Consider the following 18,439-nt stretch of genomic DNA (forward strand, 5'->3'; position numbering starts at 1 on the left):
AATAATACAGAAAATAATCTTTTAGTCAGTGGTAGATTTAATGGTGCATGATTAACTGCGCTTCATTCAGTATTGGTGCAGAGAGAATGTTGGTAAATCTAGGTGTTTATATTAGTCTTCCACTGAAGTTGAAAAGAATCTGACAATATATTAATATGCATAATTTCATATTCACCTTGTTTGCATTAATCCTATGGTAAAAGTAATTCTGTGTGATAACACTTGAGTTAGTTGAAATATGTGTTTAATTTCTCATAATGAATTTTTCTTCTGTCTCATAAATCCTGTTATTGTAGTGGTTTGAGGAATACATGTTAAAGATGCTGTATTTCTTTCCACCTTAGAGTAGCAGCAGCCCTCCACAAGCCAGTCTTTTCTTACTGCTAAAGAAGTGGCCAGTCTGATACAGTTTGGCACAGATTGAGACGTCTTGCTGCCCTTTTCCTCTCTTTGGTCTTGAGGATGGGTCCGTGTGTAGGCTTTGGGGTTTATGTGGTTTTTTTGTCTTAAGGCATAAGAATATACACAGTGCCCCCTGGGACAGAGCAGTGCTCCACACAACCTGCTGCTCTGCCCCGCGCTGGCAGCAAGATGTGGTGTTTAGGGAGAACGCGGCGGTCCCTGCAGGCTATTTTCCCACTGTCTACACGTGTTCTCAGGGACATGTGATGTGTCACATCCCTGCCTGGTCCTCTTGATACCTGTTTATGGGTCTGTTGTCTATGAATCTAAATAATCCCTTTCTAAACTTGTTCATGCCATCTGCCTCCACTCCAGATTTGACACTTGTCTTCCCAAGCTTTCCCATTTCTTAAATGCTGACTTTTCCACTGTGGATGGGCGTCTTAATTCACCTCCAAAGCCATGAGGGTGGTGAAGTGGGTTGTTCATTGCTGTTGATTTGTTTTACTTTTGAAATGTGGCAAATGTTTTACATTTGCTGCTAATCCAGGGAAGCGTCCAGGCTTCTTGTAGGCTGCTTCCTTTTTTTTGGGACAGCTCATTCTACAATGTCGGTGGGTTATGGAGTTTTTTTTCTGGCTGTTGTTGCTGGTGTTTTGAGTTGGTTTTGGTTTGGTTTTGTTTGTGGTTTTTTTTGTGGTTTCCCACACCCCACACCCCCCCTTCTTTTCCCTGTTCTTTTTTACTATTTGTCTCAATGTTCCTATCTTGATATCTGACTTTTGGGTACTGGATTTAGTTGGTTGCTCTCTCCTGCTGCGACATTAAATGGAATAGTATTGTAATTACTGCCACAGAGAGGCTTTCCCAGTAATGGTTCTTGAGCAGTGCTTGTGTGCCACTGAAGACCAAATGCTACATTTCATGTAGATTTTTAGGCTAGTTCTGCTAGGATGCCTAATTTTCATGTGGAATGATGGGCAAATTAAAGGTGAACAAGCCTTTGTCTTGCCATCACCAGCTTTGAGGAGTATGGTGATAGACACTGTTTTTAGAGTGTGCATTTATGGAATGGTTTCAAAGAAGTGACATTTTGCTGCAAGTGGAGTTTCTGCTTGCATAAATTAAAACCTTGCAAGACACTTAAGAAATTCACATGATTTTCCCTGAAAGAGTGAAAGGTATTCATGTTGCCTCCTCTTCACATTATTGAAGTAGTAAATCTCTAATAAAACGGTTTATGGGAGGAAATGCAGATATTTTGTTATAGTCTATATATATGTTACCTGTTCCATAGACTTGCAGAACAACAGCTTCATAGATTGTTTGAACAGGAAGTTGTACATTTGCCTGGGCTAGGCCAAAAAAATGTGAGTTAAAATGAATATTCTGCAATGCTTTTTGATAATACAGTGTGAATATAGAAGTTACTTATGGGAAACACAGCTTTTCAGTGCAGACTTCTTGCTTGGATAGAGTTCCTTCATACTTTCAAAGTCAATATGCACCTAATCTAAACTGTTTTGTGAACATAGTTTTATAAAACAGAGTTACTGAAAACACTTTTCCATTTTAGTCACAGAGGCTAAGACTTATTTGTTACTGCTTGCTGAATTTCTTTGCACTTTTAGATTTCAGACACAAATAAACTACTGCCCTTGCCAAGCGGTCATGCATTTAAATATCTTCAAATTGCTGAAAACAGTTAAACTTTATCTGTTCTGTTGCCTGTTTACTTACCAGCTGCTTATTCATTTTACCAACAAAATTACCATTTGCATCCTCCTAATTTATTTTTCAGTTCTAGCATTTTACTTAAGTGCTGTTTGTCTCCCTATCTAACTACATAGCAGCTTATAAAAATATTATAGTAATTTAGATTCTTCAGTTCAAGCAAAAATGCTTGCTCATTTTCTGATGATAATATCAAATGATTAAATTAATGCAGCCATAACCTAAAAGCTTTGATAATGTTTATTATTCAGGCTGCTTTAGTGGTTGGATTCAAGGTTAACTCTCGAATGTTAAGTTAATAGCTACAAGGGTGCTGTGGTCAGTAAAGATTCCCCCCACTTGATTTAAGCTTAAAAACCTGTGTAATTTTAAGATTACATGATTAGTAGTTCCTTCGGTACCCAGTATAAAAGAGTTGAAATTGAAAGAAAATCAAGAATATGTCTGTGATACACAGCTGTATTGGTGCCTTATGTGTTTGAACACGCTTGTGAAAAGTTAAACCGGTGGTGTTATGGCTGATATCGGTTGTTAATTACAAAGAATATAGAATTAATTTTGTTCTGTGAAAAGCTTTCTTATTTACAGGATTTTTGTTTCCTGTATACTGTTTTTCAAGCCATCTTGAATCAAATTCCAGCTACTGTTCAGTGTCGTATAGACACAGCACAGTTTTTTAAATTGCAAGGAAATAAGAAAGTAAACCATTCTTTTGAAAAAACTCTATACAACATTTGGACAAATGGTTTACCATCAAAAAATAAGAAAAAGTGGAAACCCCTTAATAAAAGGAGTTATGTGACTTGCCTACACAAAGAATCCTTTGGTTAGCTGGGGTGCAAACTAGCGTTAGCTTTGTAGAGCAGCTGCCTGCAGTCTATATAGAGCATCGGCTTGGCCAGTTACTAAAGCGGAGATAACATGCTGGATGTTCTCAATTCTGCTTCCACATATCAAAAGTTGTTCGTGGCACTGTCTAAGAACTGACCAGGATTATATGCACTGTCCCTAAAGGATTAAGTAGTTTGTAGAGTATATATCGCCTCTGAAACAGTATACTTGAAATTTTCTGTGCTCAGTTTAGAGGAAGGACATGAAACCATGCAGATGGTACAGTGCCCTTTGGGGGAGGGTGATGGTGGGACTGTCTCTGCTTGTTCTTGGAAGCACATATTTCTAAACTATTCAAGAGGAGAGAAAGAACGGAAGACAGAATTTGGTTCTAAAATCCATCTTTAAATTGAGGAAGTGCTTGTCGAACTGTTGTCTATGATTACATTGAGAATGGTAAGTGGACTTGATTGATTATGTCATAAAACTTAATATTATGGATTCAGTTTGTTTTAATATTATCATTTGACCACAGGCTTCTCTGCGGAGATTGTGCCACTGTTCACCTAGTTCTGTCAGTCCTTTGTGGTATGGTGTTGCTTCACCCTCAAAATTGTGATGTCATGGTTTCCAGTGGAGATTTCTCTCATAATGTATCAATTAAAGGTTGTTTAATACAAATTACAGAAATAGTGCCTTGCATTAGAATAGCATATGATAGAGTAAGCAGGGTTGCTTTAGTGTAGCCTCCCCCCCTTTTTTTTTTTATGCTGTACTGAGTCCTTTACTTCTTTTTAATTAACAGTAGCTTTTATTATTAAAATCTACCTTTGATGTTAACAGAGGGTTTCACAGATGTTGGTTTCTAGAAATCAGTTTAATTTAAATAAAAGAAAAATATTTGATCTTTTCTCCATGTCTATTCCCTAAATCATCTCTGTACATGCGTTAATAAGATCATTCATTTAACCAAGTACATGCATTAATAAGGTAAAATCTCTTTGAACCTTAGTTACTTTTTAATCTTTGAATTGGATTTAAAAGAATGAAATATTAGAATTTTTACCAATAAATTTAAATAGAAATTGAATAATTTGAACTAATGGCAGAATTAAGTGGTGACATTTCAACATTAAATATGATTATTTGGTATATTACATTAGATATTTTAAAATAGTTTTTATGAAGAGTAGGATTTTTATGAGCTGTAATTGAGAAAAATGTGAGTCTACTTAATGGAATCATTCTCCTCAAGACTATTTATACTGATGTTTTTTTCCCCCTTCTGATACCCTTTCTGGCATCTGGAAGCTTCTTACTCATTGTCATTTTTTTCTTAGTTTCAGCCCAGACTCTGAAGAGCAACCTTGACTCGATGAACCATCACATCCAGCGCCTAGAAAATGATATTAAGAAATTCCCTGAAACACAAGATGAACATGATAAGTTCGTACAGAAGATGAGCATATCCTTTTTGCATGTCTTTGGTGATCCAAACGTTCTGATCGTCTGGTTACATATTTACAACACTTGAAAATAAGTTTTAAGTCTCTTCTTCCATGCTTTTATTCTAGTGCAGAAAAAAGCATAACAGAACGTGCTGTACATAAAAAAACCTCTAACTGAGTGTAATTTAAAGCATTTATAATCAGACTTTCAAGGGAGGAAACCAGATGGTTTTCTTGAAGTAAGTATAGTGGCAGGTCATAAAGATAGTAGTATGTCTTTTTGCCTTAAAGAATGGTATTTAATGATAATTGTTGAATCATTTAAATCTAGAAAACTATAAGCAATCGAGTATTAATTATTTTAGCTTCAGATATGTTACTTTTTGAAGGGGGGGGAGTTTGAATCTTGTTAATGGGATTTATTTATTTATTTTTAACCAATCATTTTAGATAATAAGTGTTTACATGTTTTGTACTCGAGTCATTTGTCCTTTTATTTCTGTAGGGAGTAAGGTATGTAGGTTCTTTAAGCACTTGTAAGTAAAATCTGTGGGAGAATACCAAATGATGTCTGTCTAGCCTGTTTTCCCTCCAGAATTTTCATATATCCAGCTTTACATTTGCTCAGAAGTATGAAGTAACAAGTGAAGTATACTGTAGATGCAAGAAGCTCACAAAGCTGTGAGAGAGACTGAGCACAAGTCCTTTTTTTTTTTTAAAAAAAAAAACAAACCCAAAACCAAATGTGCAGATTTTCATTTTGAACAAAGCACATTTCTGCATAGATGGAAGTACTCAGCGTATGGTACAAGGCCAAGTCGAAGGCATGTTGTACACTTAGAGAAGGTCAGATACTTCATGTGACATATATTCTTTCTTACTGCAACCAGACAGAAGTCATGGGTTTGTGGGTTTTTCAAAGGGAAATAAAAGAGGGGATTGATGTCTAGAGCCTTTCGTATCTGCTCATCACATTTAGTAGGTGGATGTAATGAAGAGGTTCTTCTAGCTACTGTGTATGTGGAAAGTAAGTTTTAGCAGGATTAACCATCTGAATGGATTCAGTGACAGAAATTCACAAGAAGATATTAAATATCTTCTCTATATGGATTTATTTTAAGTTTCTGACAAGACTGCAGGAAAGTAGCTTAAGGGAGACAACTCATGACTAAGTGGAAAATTGTTTCTTGTTACTTACATAGTCTCTTCCACCTTGTCTTATTTGCAAGGTTAGGAGGCGTGCTGGTAATCACATTTATCAGTTCTGATAGTTAAAAAAATAAAAAAGCCCAACACCTTATTATTTTCCTGAGATGCGTTCACATAAGAAAATCTTATAATATTGCCTTGTAATTGTTCTTTGCCTTGTCATCATGTGCGTAGGCTGAATTCTGTCAAGTAAGCCCTGCTTGTGAAATGCACCTTTTGCAACCGTGTTTTCTTGTTAAGCTTGACAGCTCTGTTTTACAGGTTCTATACGTTATTTTTCCACTGTGTTGAAGAAATACTTTATGATTTGTTGTTTTGCTACTGTCGTGGTTCAGCCCCAGTCAGCAACCAAGCCCCACGCAGCCGCTCGCTCACTCCCCCCTGGTGGGACGGGGGAGAGAATCGGAAGAGTAAAAGTGAGGTAACTCATGGTTTGAGATAAAGACAGTTTAACAGGTAAAGCAAAAGCTGCGCGCGGAAGCAAAGCAAACCAAGGAATTCATTCACCACTTCCCACGGGCAGGCAGGCTCTCAGCCATCTCCAGGAAAGCAGGGCTCCATCACACGTAGCAGTTACTTGGGACGACAAACGCCATCACTCCAAATGTCCCCCCTTCCTCCTTCTTCCCCAGCTTTATATACTGAGCATGACGCCATATGGTATGGAATATCCCATTGGTCAGTTGGGGTCAGCTGTCCCGGCTGTGTCCCCTCCCAGCTCCTTGTGCACCCAGCAGAGCACGGGGAGCTGAAAAGGTCCTTGACCAGTGTAAGCGCTACTTAGCAACAACTAAAACATCTCCTCATTATCACTGTTGTTTCCGGCAAAACTCCAAAACATAGTCCCATACTAGCTACTACAACGAAATTTAACTCTATCCCAGCTGAAACCAGGACAGCTACCTATGTATTTACTATACTTATAAAAACGCATCACTCAAGTCTTTTGGTGAGGAAAAAAAAAAGCCAAGTAGGTAATGTTTACTTTTTTTTGCTCTGTGGTTTATCACCTGAATTTCTTGAAGAAGGATCATCTGACAATGCGAAAGAGTTTGAGTGTCTTAAAAAAAAAAAAAAAGAAAAGTACTAATGCTTTTTTCTATTACCAAAAATATGAGGATCCTATGAAATTTTTGAAAATTAATTGTTGAAAGTCTCCTGGGCAGCCTTGCTTCAGTGCACGTACATTGATGTCACAGCTAGATTACCAGGTCCTGGTAATTAAAATAGGCACCCTGAACTGTAGATGCCTGACAGCTTTTATCATACTAGTGAATTTGGTGGCTTGACAAAACAGATAAGCCTGTAAGAAATGAACTGATTCTGCCTAAGGATTTATTTTTTCATAATTAATAGATGACCTGATAAATAGTGTTTTTCGTTTTTAGAAAGTCATCGCCAGTTATGTCAAGTAGTCAAATTTGTTTCTGCTTATCATTGAATATTTTTAAATTTTCTGCATTTCCTTTTTTTTATTTTTTTTAAGATTGAAGAATAAATGTGAAGGGGTAAATGACATCTTAGTCTTCAGTTCGTATTTCTTTTGTTTGTGTCAGCTTGTTGAAGAATTGTTGATAGCACATACTGAGTGAGATTAGAAAGTCAAAGAATTTCAGGCTGAACATCTCTCTGCTTGAGTGTTTCAGAAAATTTGAGGTATTTCGGAGCATAAAGCATCTCTCAGTGGAGAATTCTAGGATGCAGGAATTCTACCATAATTAAAGGCATAGTTTCTCTTTCCTGTTCCTGCCAGTAAACGAAGCTATTTACTGGTGACTGTCGATGAGACTTTCTTCAGAGAATATGAAAGGGATGTTGCTCGGTATCGTACTAAGGTAGGCGATAAATTACAACAAAAATACCATTCGTAATATTAATTCCTAATAAGAAAATGAATTAATATTCATAATATAGAAGCAAATGCTATGAAGGAAATTACTGAATTTTAGATTTTAAAATTTTTTTTAGCAAATATGTTTTTTGTACTGTGAGTGCCAAAAGATGAATAAAAATTCTACTTATATTTCCAGCTAGGATTTTTTTTTCTTGACCTATTTCTCAGCAGGCTAATTTGTGATTTCACTTAATCAGTTTATTTAGTGCATACAGTTATTCATCTTCGTGTGTACTACTTGAATATAACTCTTGAATGCTTGAAAATAAGTGAGATTAAAGACAATGGAATGAAAAGCTTTTCAGAGGGAGTGATGGGAAGTTGTGTAGAATTAACTTACTAATTAATCCTGACTTAGAATTATAGAGACATAAATAATAAATCCCATCTCTTTCCCCTCCCAACATGTGCACACACCCCCAGTGACAAAGGTTTAGTCCTCTAGAAAAAAGGCTGGAGCTTTGTTCTGAGAAGAAGGGAGAAGCAATAGAGCTTGGGTGGCAGGAGGACACGCTGTTTGGTCACTGGCCATTAGCATCACTCTTTTGTTACCCTGCTAGTTAGAGAGACTGACTTTTTGCTGTGTTGCTTTTGGACGGTTATATAGTTTGTAAACAGCCTTACATGAATTTATTTATATAACGTATCCTAGGTGTTCTAGCATGTCCTTAAATGGGGATTTTGTATAGCTTTTCTGTTTTCCAGCTGTATCCTTTACCCTAGTAAGAGATATTAACGCGCCTAATCTTGTTAAAATCTTTTGCCTACCAGAGCAATAAATTGTGCTACTTCGTTTTTCTAATTGATTTCATACATGTGAAGAATTAAAAGCTTATTTTTAAAGAATTGCAAAAATAAGGGAACCGTGAATGGAAGAACAAAAATTAGATAAATGCAGATAAAAAATTTTCAAAGCCATGTGTATTTATCTTATCTATAAATAGAAAAACAGTGAATTGTGAACTAATTTTAATTTCCAGAAAGGAACACCATTCATTATAACAGTCCTTTTTATGAAATAAAAAGCTGCCTTTTTGAAAGGCATATATTTTCACTTAATACGTATTTATGGTCATAGTTCTATCTAATAATGACCATTGACAAACAACTAAATATGGGTTTTATAAGTTCCTTACTTGATGTACTTCAGTGGTAGCAGAATGATCTGGGGAGATGTCTACTTTAAGTGTGTGGGGACTTTTATGCACCGAGAACATTAGATAATATTTAATGTGCACTAAACATCAACAGATAATTCTTTTGTACGAACCACTGTACTGCAGATTCTCTTATAGCGTGTCACTAGGGAAGAAACAAATATACTCTGAATCAGAATCTCAGCGTCTGGAATGGCTGTGAACCTTTTTTCCTCTCTCAGAGTGACTGAGCAGCAGGACATCATTTACACGCTGACATGGAGTGCTGAAAGAATGTTAATGGCATTAACACTCTTGTCATCTGTTAACACATGGGATTTCCCCTAGCTTGTTATGGAAAAATAATTCACTTAAAGCGTTTTGAGGTGTCATTTTTAGGAAAGCCTGTTTTTGTTTTTCAGACAATTTGAAATGCGCTGGTGCCTTCGTTTCTGCATGAGAATGTACATTAATACCTGAATTTGCTCATAACTAGGGACTTCTCAAAAATAACCCCAAAGGGGGAAGATTTCTGGCAGCTCTTGTATATGCCCGTACATTTGAAGTAACTATCTTTTGCCTGAGTGTATTTGAATGTGCTTTCAAATGTAGAGGTGTTTTTCAGTACTTTGGGAACTGGAAAAGAGAACCATTCAATGATTTTTCAAATTCTAGGTCTTGTATAATCCTTAAGACAATTTTATACATGTGCCTTTTCTTCAATATTTATATAAAGTTTTTGTTCTTGCTATCCGCAGAAATGTCATTTGAAAACATTTTCATTGGAAGGTGCAGTTCTTGACTAAAAGAGGTATTTTGGGAAAATACTCATCGAGATAAATTACTTTTCCTAAGTAGAGTCTAGTGAGAGAAGGTCTGCCTTACTGAAGTTTGTACATAAATCAGATTTTTTTTTGACTTGTCAAAGAACATGGTTCTTATCCCCTGCCTACTTCCCTACTTTCTCTCTTCTCCCCTCGCCCACAAGTGAGAAAACCTATGTTGTCCAAAAAACCTGCAGTGAAACAGCACTTACTGTAGTTTAAAAGTTATGAAGTATTAAGTTATGTGATGAATAACAAAGAAACAAAAGACCTGGCTTCTATGTGGAACATGGCACCTTTTTGTATTATGGTCATATTATATGAATGTAATCAGGGTGTTTTGTTATTCTTCGTGTTGAGCATTTCTTTAAAGTTACGGCTTCTGCTTACAGTTAAAAACAAACTCCATGGAACATTCAGCAGAAAGTACATGTCTTTAGATGCGCTAGCACCAGGGAGTAAAGTCGTGTCTAAGAAGACTTCTGAGTGCGTACAGTGGAAGGAAATGAAACAGGAGCAATTTATTCTGGTTTAAAAGATCAAGATGTCAGCTGTTCTCTCCAAGTCTTACCTCAGAAAAAATTAATACTTGATTAAGTGTTTAGTCAAGCAATTTTTTTTGATCTTTTCAACCATCAGTTGTTAGTCTTCCTTGCTAATATAAAGAAAGCAGAATAAATAACACTAAATTAATATTATTGGTATTGTCTGTAAATGAGGAAAGGCTAGAAACAATGGAACTTTAAAATCCCTTTTTTATTCCAGTGGGGAAAAAAGTTTAGCTTTGCTCAACTGTTTTGATCTTTGATTTGTATAATTCTTAAGAGGATCAGCTGAGGCCGTCATATGGTCTATTTTGCTGTCACCCATGAAACAATTATGAGATTGTTGAAACTTTAGGATCTTCCTTAATATCAGGAAATTATTATGAGCCTCTTGTGGTAGTGCTGGTGCTACAACATTTAATGAGACTACTCCTATTTGGTATTGATTAGTTAAAAATAATCAATATAAACTGTCTTCTACAGAAATATAAATTTTTTGTAGTTGTTTGCATTAAACTATGAGCTAAATTATTTCTTCAAAAGTAAACCTATGATTAATTTAACTTTCTGTTAGCAACATAAAAGAAAAAAAATTTTTTTTCCCTAAATTAAAATAGCAAGTGGAAGAAGACAACTTTGCATTGACTACTGAAGGTACAGCACAGAAGATTAACCATTTATTGCTGCTGAATCTTTGGTTTATGGAGTTTTCTGTTTAAACTGGATCTTGTGTTGTTTCAGTATCTTTTTACTTAGGTGTGGTTTACAGGTTTTGAGCCCAAGGAAAGAGAGCAGGAAAAGGCTTTCTAAGGTCTTACCTTCCTGGTAAAGAGAGACATTACATTTCTCTTCTCAATATGCAAGTATGTGCAGTGTATTAGAAATATAGTGATCAATAAATGAATTCCTTCAGCTGTAAGTTCTCTGGCTCCCTTTCACTTTCTGTCCAAGAAGAATACAGCTAGAAATACTATGTTAGATGAACTGTAAAATCACCCTGTATCTTGGCTGTTCCTTTGCTGATTTCCTGTTTAACTTCTGATTCCTACAAGCCTGTGCTTGTAGTTGTCCGAGGACAACTGCTCAAGTAAGAATGTGAATGGAATTATTCTTGAAGCTGTGAGTCGGTTAGGCTTCCTGTCTAATCGCTTTCATTTCATTGTTCTGTTCTAGTAGATGCGTAAAATAACAGAAAGGGAAGTGAGGATTCAGTGACCTAGAGAAAGATTCAAAGACAATGTAGTAAGAGTATGAAGTATATGAAGTAGCCAGTGGATGGAAGGATGAACACTGAGGATCCAGATTATGAGAAACGGGGCACAGTGTCAGAATGCCAAGGTTGAAAAATACTCATATTAGTGGCAGGAAAAGTTCAACGTGGCAAAAAGATGCAAACGTTTTCTTTCCGCCTACACCCAGCAAGTTACAAATGTTTTGCTTCTTTGTAAGCCATCCTTAGAATATGCTCAGTACTTCCTAAATGGAAAATACTTTAAGCATTTGTAAGTCCTATTATGCTGTATGTCCTTTGCTTTACAATTCCTTTTATACTTAAGGTGGAGTTTGGGGTTGGTTTTTTTTTTGGCTTGTGTTTTTTTAAAATTGCAAATATACATATTAATGTGTAGGCCTGCTTTTGACTGTAAGAAACTTTTTATCCTGTTTGATGTTCAAGTTCTTTGGATTTCTGTTACCCTAGTGTGTTCCCAAATATATAAATTGTTCATGTTGCTCTAGAATGTACGTTTAAGTACTAGGTATACCATTTTCCCCCCATTACAGACTTGGGTCAATTTGAATTAATTGTTAATGAGATATTAAAATGCTCTTAAGAACTTCTACCTTCTACTACATATTCTATAGGCTTTTTGCTCAAACTTGCATAGTTGATTGACATGATGAGCAAAGAAAAAAAAAATCATGTAATTGGTGTACGTTAAATTTTGCATCCTGGATGCTGTGTTTGAAGTTTGTGTACCTCTAAGAAAGGTAAATTTGTGACTTGAGTATCAGATTTGAGATTTCAGTGAGTTGTTTGGCTGCTTGACTGACAGCCACCAAATGTGTATGCCCTAAATTTGCATTATTTTTTGTTGCCCCAAATGCAAGAAAAGAATCACTAAAATTCACTTTTGAAAAGGAAATCAACAGAATATAATTTCATGAGAGGTTACATTTAAAAACCTTTTATCTCTCAACACTCAAATCATTTAAATGGGTATGCTAAAGCAACCAAGACACACTTGATTAAACTGATCGTGCTTGTAATTCTGAGAAGTACATCTGAGGGTCTGACGGATTTCATCAGCACAGGCAGAAAATCCCGCTTCTGAAAGCATTGTGATAGAAGATAGGAAGAATTAGTACATACATATAATCTGCTTTTCCAAACTAGTGGCTTCTTTAGAAAATTCAGGGCATCAGTGTATAAACAGTGTTTTCTTTTTACATTTTTATGTTGCTAATTGTTAAGCTCATAGCATCTCAGCATTTTGAATCCTATTGAAGAACTGACCCTGCCAAGTGCTAAATCACATTATAGGCAATTTGGGCTATGTTTAGTTCTGTACATTCGATTGACATTATTAAGCTGGGAGGGTTGTGGTGGGGATGGATGTGCGACTGCTGTTGACACAGAATCATATAGGTTGGAAAAGACCCATAAGATCATTGAGTCCAATTGTAAACCTAAGGCTTCCAGTCCACCACTAAACCATGCCCCAAAGCACCACATCTGAATGTCTTCTAAATACCCCCAGGGATGGAGACTCAACCACCTGCCTGGGCAGCCTGTTCCAGTGTTTGACAACCCTTTCAGTGAAGTGATATTTCCTAATATCCAATCTAAACCTCCCCTGATGCAGTTTGAGGCCATTTCCTCTTGTCCTGTCACTTGTAAGCTGGGAGAAGAGACCAGCCCCCCCCTCACTCCAGCCCCTCTCAGGCAGCTGCAGAGCGCGAGAAGGGCTCCCCTCAGCCCCCTCTTCTCCAGGCTAAACAACCCCAGCTCCCTCAGCCACTCCCCAGCACACTTGTGCTCCAGACCCTGCCCCAGCTTTGTTGCTCTATTTTGCATTTGATGTTGTTGAGCTCAAATGTACTTAAATCATTTACTTAGCCTTTAGAAAGTGTGTCTCCCCAGCTTAGATGGTGGACTTGTGCAGACTAGCCTTTATTAGGGACCAGTGTGAAAATGAGGTAATCAGCAGGTCAGAAATGTGGACAGGACCTATTACAATTAGAAGGCACAGTATCAGAAACACATTCTGAAGAGCTCAGTCCCGAGCAGCACATGCAGCACTCACACAGAAACAATCCCAGAAGCTGTATTTTTTTCCCTTCTTCTTTTTTTTTTTTTTTTAAAAAAGAGATTCTGTTGCTCAGTGACAGTCATGATACAACTGTTGCTATTCAATTTCATTTCAACTGAGAAATGTCAGTATGGCTTTGTGGCATTTACTAATCCTTTCAGTTACCTAATTTTTCACCTGAAAAAAGAAAATGAATCCCCACGAAAATTGCTTTGAAATCTTTGCATGACTGGTGTCACATTTTATATGACTGGATGTTTGTCATGAAGGTCAGTAGACATCATTGAATTAATATAAGGTTGAATATAGTGTTTTCTGCTGCGTAAATATTCTAGACCTGCAAAACACTTTCCCATTGTGTTTGCTGTAATGTGCAGCAGATGAAAGCTGTGAATCTTTGTACAAAGTTAACTTAAAAAAGATATATTGCTGAAACACAAGGCAAGTTATTTTACTATCCTAATAGAATGAGTCTCCTTTTCTGGTCATGCCTGAAAACCAGTTGGGTTTGGTTTGTTATTTAATGCAGTAAATGGGGGTGTTGCTAGTTGTTTTCCCAAATAAACTTCTTCCTAAATTAGTGGAAAAATCAATCAATTTGTCATGATACTGTTAGAATCCTTGTGGGAGTTCTAGGAAGTATTGTATTTTACAATTTCAGGATTGCTATACAGGTTTTTATATTAGCCATTTTAAATGAAACTTTATTTTTCCTTCATTTACTAATGTGCTTTGAGCATCCATGGTTACAAGTTGGAACCCTTGTAGAACGAGAGAGACCTTCCAGTTAAAGATCAGTTTAACCTTGTAAAAAAACCCCTTTGATATCTTCATGCTTGGTCAAGTCCAGTCTTCCTACTGAGAGACAGTATAACATCAAGTATATTTTCCTTAAACTGTTTCTTTGGCAGAAGAGGGTTGAAGAATGAGCATAGCTTTAGCCTTTGTATTTATACCCTGTGCTTTATTTCTTCTGAGTAAATGTGATACTAAGAGGTATGTGAGAAGTAGTGGTGGAAGAAACTGACAGTCTGTCTTCTACATTAGATCTGTAAATTTAAACAGCCAGTGTGGGATTACAAGGGCTTCTTGTGGGCCATGTGGAGTAGTAGGTTTATCTTGAACCAGAGCGAACATACTATAGGTTGCAAATCTAAAGCCATCTCCTTTGGTTTAGTACCTCCCTCAGCTTTAATGAGGCGTACTGAAGCTTTCTGGAATAGACGTGGGTGGTTTTGTGGGGGGGATTTTTTTTTAATCATGCAGCATATGAAATTTTCCATGAGGTATGCTGAAATTTTGTATTTTTCTCTGTAGTGCACTATGCATCAAAAGAATTGTTAGTCTGTTTTTATTACATACCATCAAATTGCAGAGATACTGTCGAAATATTTCATGTTGAGCTAGTTTGCATTAATTGTTTAGTTTGATACAGTATGTGCATTGCTCAGTGAAGTAGGATTTGGAAATTGGTCAAGTCTAATCTGGCAAGATTCCAGATGTTTATTTTTGTCCTAATACAAGTTTTTAATGATACTTTGCTGTGCTTTTGCTAGGTACCTGGCTTCATTTGCTTTTTTTATTTTCCTGAATTTTCATATCTTTATGTTCCTTGATGAAAAAGGAATTCTAGAGAGGCCTGCATAATGGATCATGAGCTATTCCATTCTTTCATGGTATAAGCCAACAGAGAGATATTAGTAAGTCATTGTTTCAGGCCTTGACCAGTTATGTGAAAATTGTTGATTCGCCTTGAGACAAGATCAGCCTCACAGACTGCAGGCTGCCTTAAGGGCATAAACAAAGGATGATGATAAGCAGTAATATATTTAGTAGAGGAAGGTATCAGCCAGATTCTCCAGGGAGTGGTGTGAAGTCCACTCTTATATAATAGTTTCAGGAAGAGTCTGTAACAAAAGGCAAACAGCATACCAGTTAAATTCTCAGATAACAAATCAGTAAATATTGCAAACACAAGGGAGAGAAATACCAAAGGGCCTTGGCAGAGTAATCAGGGATCAGGACATAATAGTATAACAATGGAAAAGTGGGTGATACTATATTTGCGAAAAACAGTGCTGGATTCATGAGGATGAAGTTTGTTGATAAGAGAGATTGTATACTACTTCCTCTTTTTTATAAGGTAAAAAACCCAAGGAGCACACACAGTTGGAAATGCAGTATAGATCATGCGTTCACAGTACCTCATAGAGGAAAATGTATTATTTTGAGTTTTACTAAGGTTATGTTCTTTATTTTGTTGAATAGGGATAGTATTTTAAGTGCGTTGACTTCAGGTTTTTTGTTATGTTTATGTAGATACTACATACCAAAGAAATTAGGTAAGTTTGCAAATTGCTTTACATGGAGTTGAAAGTAGGGCTGTCAGGTTGGGACGGGGATCACAGAAAGATAGGTGACTGAGCCTGGAGGGGAGGAGAGCAAAAGGAGAAGCATATAGAGCCAAAAAATAGGAAAGAAAACTGTTAGTAACTCATCTTTCTTGATGGAAAATCATATGATTTTTCATAAAAGTGTTCTGTGAATGACTTTAAAACTTCGTGCTTAAATGCCCCCAGTTATGTCCATTAGAAGCTTTTTTGAAGAACTTTTCTTCCCAGATGGTGAATTTACCAAGTTCACATGGATTTTCAGGGTCAGTTGACACCCATTTTTTGTTACTTTAGTGTTGCTTTTTAAAGGGCTTTTCTCTTTCTGTGTTATTACGCCCTTCATTCAGATGCACGCAAGAATTGAATCATGCACAAAATGTCTTTCTGCCAGATTCAACAAACAATGCTTTTTTAAGAGCTTTCCACTTCCTTTATTATCACACATTCTTTCTTATCATTATTTTTTCCCTATTTGCTTCATCTTTCTTAAAGCAAACTAAAAATGCCCACGGTGTTCCAGGTGGTAACTATAGTTTTATATAGGTAGAATCACTACTTAGGTTGAACTTGAAAATTGCCTAATAATGTGTCATGTTCTAATGCGTAATGTTCATTTCTCTTATAACTATTTGATATGAGTAAAAGAAATGGCAAATCCCTTTGGAAAATGAATGTTTGAATTTTAACTGGTCTGGCCTAAGGAACAGTTTTCATAAAGTTAATATTTAAAAATAATTGAATTTTGGAACATTGTGAATGTAAATAGTGTTATACAAAACAGATTATCAATTTTATTTCTGACAGTGTATTTCTACCTTCAGATCTTCATTTCTTTTTAAGAAGGAAGGCCCTGATGTGGGGGGACATAAGATTATATTGATTTCATTTGTATTGGGCTATAATATAAATCCTGCAAATGGGAGTGTACAAACACTCTGTAGGTTCCGTTGTAGTATGAAAAAAGGAAGAAATTGGACAAATGTTACAAATGGGGAGGCTGAATTATATGATATGTGGCAATTAAGAACTTGAAATAGCTTATTTTTCTGTTTTTTATTTCTTGAAAAACATATATTGTGTAAAGCATGTAGTACAAACCTTTGTAGGTTACCGGTTTAAATCCAGACATTTGACTGGATTTTGTTGGATTTTTTTTTTTTCATTTAATCCCTGAGATTATGTAGATATACCACATGAGGGAGCTCTGTTCTGTTCCGCACCTTGAAGCCTGCATCTAGAATTGTGCTTCAAAGTCTAGTACTGAATAAGATTCAGAGCGGATTCTATACAATAAAGAAGAAAAGTATAAAAAGGTTGCTGAAATGCCTTTTTAGTGTGTATGTTGGCTAACTAGTGAAAGAATCTTTTTTGACAGTAATCTACACAGACACGTGAAAAACTATATAGGAGGGAAAACCTGCTTGTATAGGAGATTCTAAAGAATAAAATTATATCAACAAAAATCTACTTAAATACACGGAAATCTAAAAGCTTCTTGATTGTGAATAATTGCTTGAGGGAAACTGTGCTTTCATCTTTAAATTTATATTAAACCAAGTTGTCCAGATCTCTGAAAGATATTTTTGTAAAAATTGTGCACTGCTGGAATGATAATTCATTAGGGATCCATTTTCTAATTGCTGTATGCTTATTTTAAAATTGGAAATTATAGGGAGAGTGCACTCTGTAGTTCCCTTGAGCTGCAGCATTAGATATCAAAATCAAACTGTCATGAAGCATTGCTTTATCAAAAATGTTGGTGTCGAAAATGTTGCTTTATGCCCTCTACCCTTCTTCACTCCCCCAAAAGAAAAAGAAATTAAAAAAAAAAAACTTTTGGAGAAATTGTACTCATTTTTTCTTAAAGCAGTGCATCTGAGTATTAAAACTTTTATTTCAGATCCTGATTGCCCTGTGATTATGCTCTTTGCTTTCTGTCTGACCAGAAGATTTGTTTAAGAAATATCCTTAAGTGTTTTTTGGCTGAGATAGAAATTCGAGGGATTACTTCACTTTCCTGACTTTTCTTTATTTTAATCCCAGTCATTTGGGGCAAGGCTATTGTGTGCATACAGTGGTGAGTTCCTAGCAGATAATTGCCCAATAAGTTGTAGTTACGTATTTATGGAATTATTATCTGGAGAGAAAAGAGGAGGGAAAGAACATGCAGCATTTTGCTCAAATCATATTTGAGGTGTGGTTTTAAGTGTGCAACTAGTATTGAAAATACCCTTTAGGTGCAGAACAGACTCTCGTGTCTAGAGTGTAGTCTTTCACTCTCATTTTCTCCCGCACTTGGATTTGTGAACACTTCATTCCAACAGTTGTTTGCACTAAACAAATCTCAGTTTTAATAAATTTATTCTATGCTTTTATATCAGGTGACATAAAATCATTCCTTTTCCTCCTTGATTTTGAACATCGGGGCTCTTGAAACATTCTATGATCTGAACCTTTTCAGATTTAAAAACCAAGAAAATGAGAACTTCTGACACTGCTGCATTAAAGGAAACCTAGAAATATAAGGAGTCACTTCTCTCTTCCTTCCCCATGCTTTACTGAAAAACTTTATCTGGATGAAGTAACCACCAGATCTTCTGATTGAAGCTTGTTAAAACAGGGTACAACTGACAGCTCAAACATAGCACTCTTAATTAAATCCAGATGAAGTGAGGAAAATCTGCATGATCAAAGAGAAAGTTAATGTGGTTG

The 18,439-nt window shown here is 36.1% G+C and overlaps 1 protein-coding gene across 4 annotated transcripts in view; it reads left to right on the forward strand.

Moving 5' to 3' along the window:
* The window catches only part of DIAPH2 (diaphanous related formin 2), a 254,044-nt gene that overhangs the window by 123,393 nt on the left and 112,212 nt on the right, over positions 1-18,439 (forward strand). For all 4 annotated transcript variants that reach the window (XM_064462901.1, XM_064462898.1, XM_064462899.1 and 1 more), the window contains one exon: positions 4,308-4,431. In XM_064462901.1, the coding sequence (XP_064318971.1) occupies positions 4,308-4,431 (124 nt within the window). The remainder of the gene's footprint in view (positions 1-4,307; positions 4,432-18,439) is intronic.

Source organism: Phalacrocorax carbo, chromosome 11 (assembly GCF_963921805.1).
Source record: "Phalacrocorax carbo chromosome 11, bPhaCar2.1, whole genome shotgun sequence".
In the NCBI taxonomy this organism is placed as follows: domain Eukaryota; kingdom Metazoa; phylum Chordata; class Aves; order Suliformes; family Phalacrocoracidae; genus Phalacrocorax; species Phalacrocorax carbo.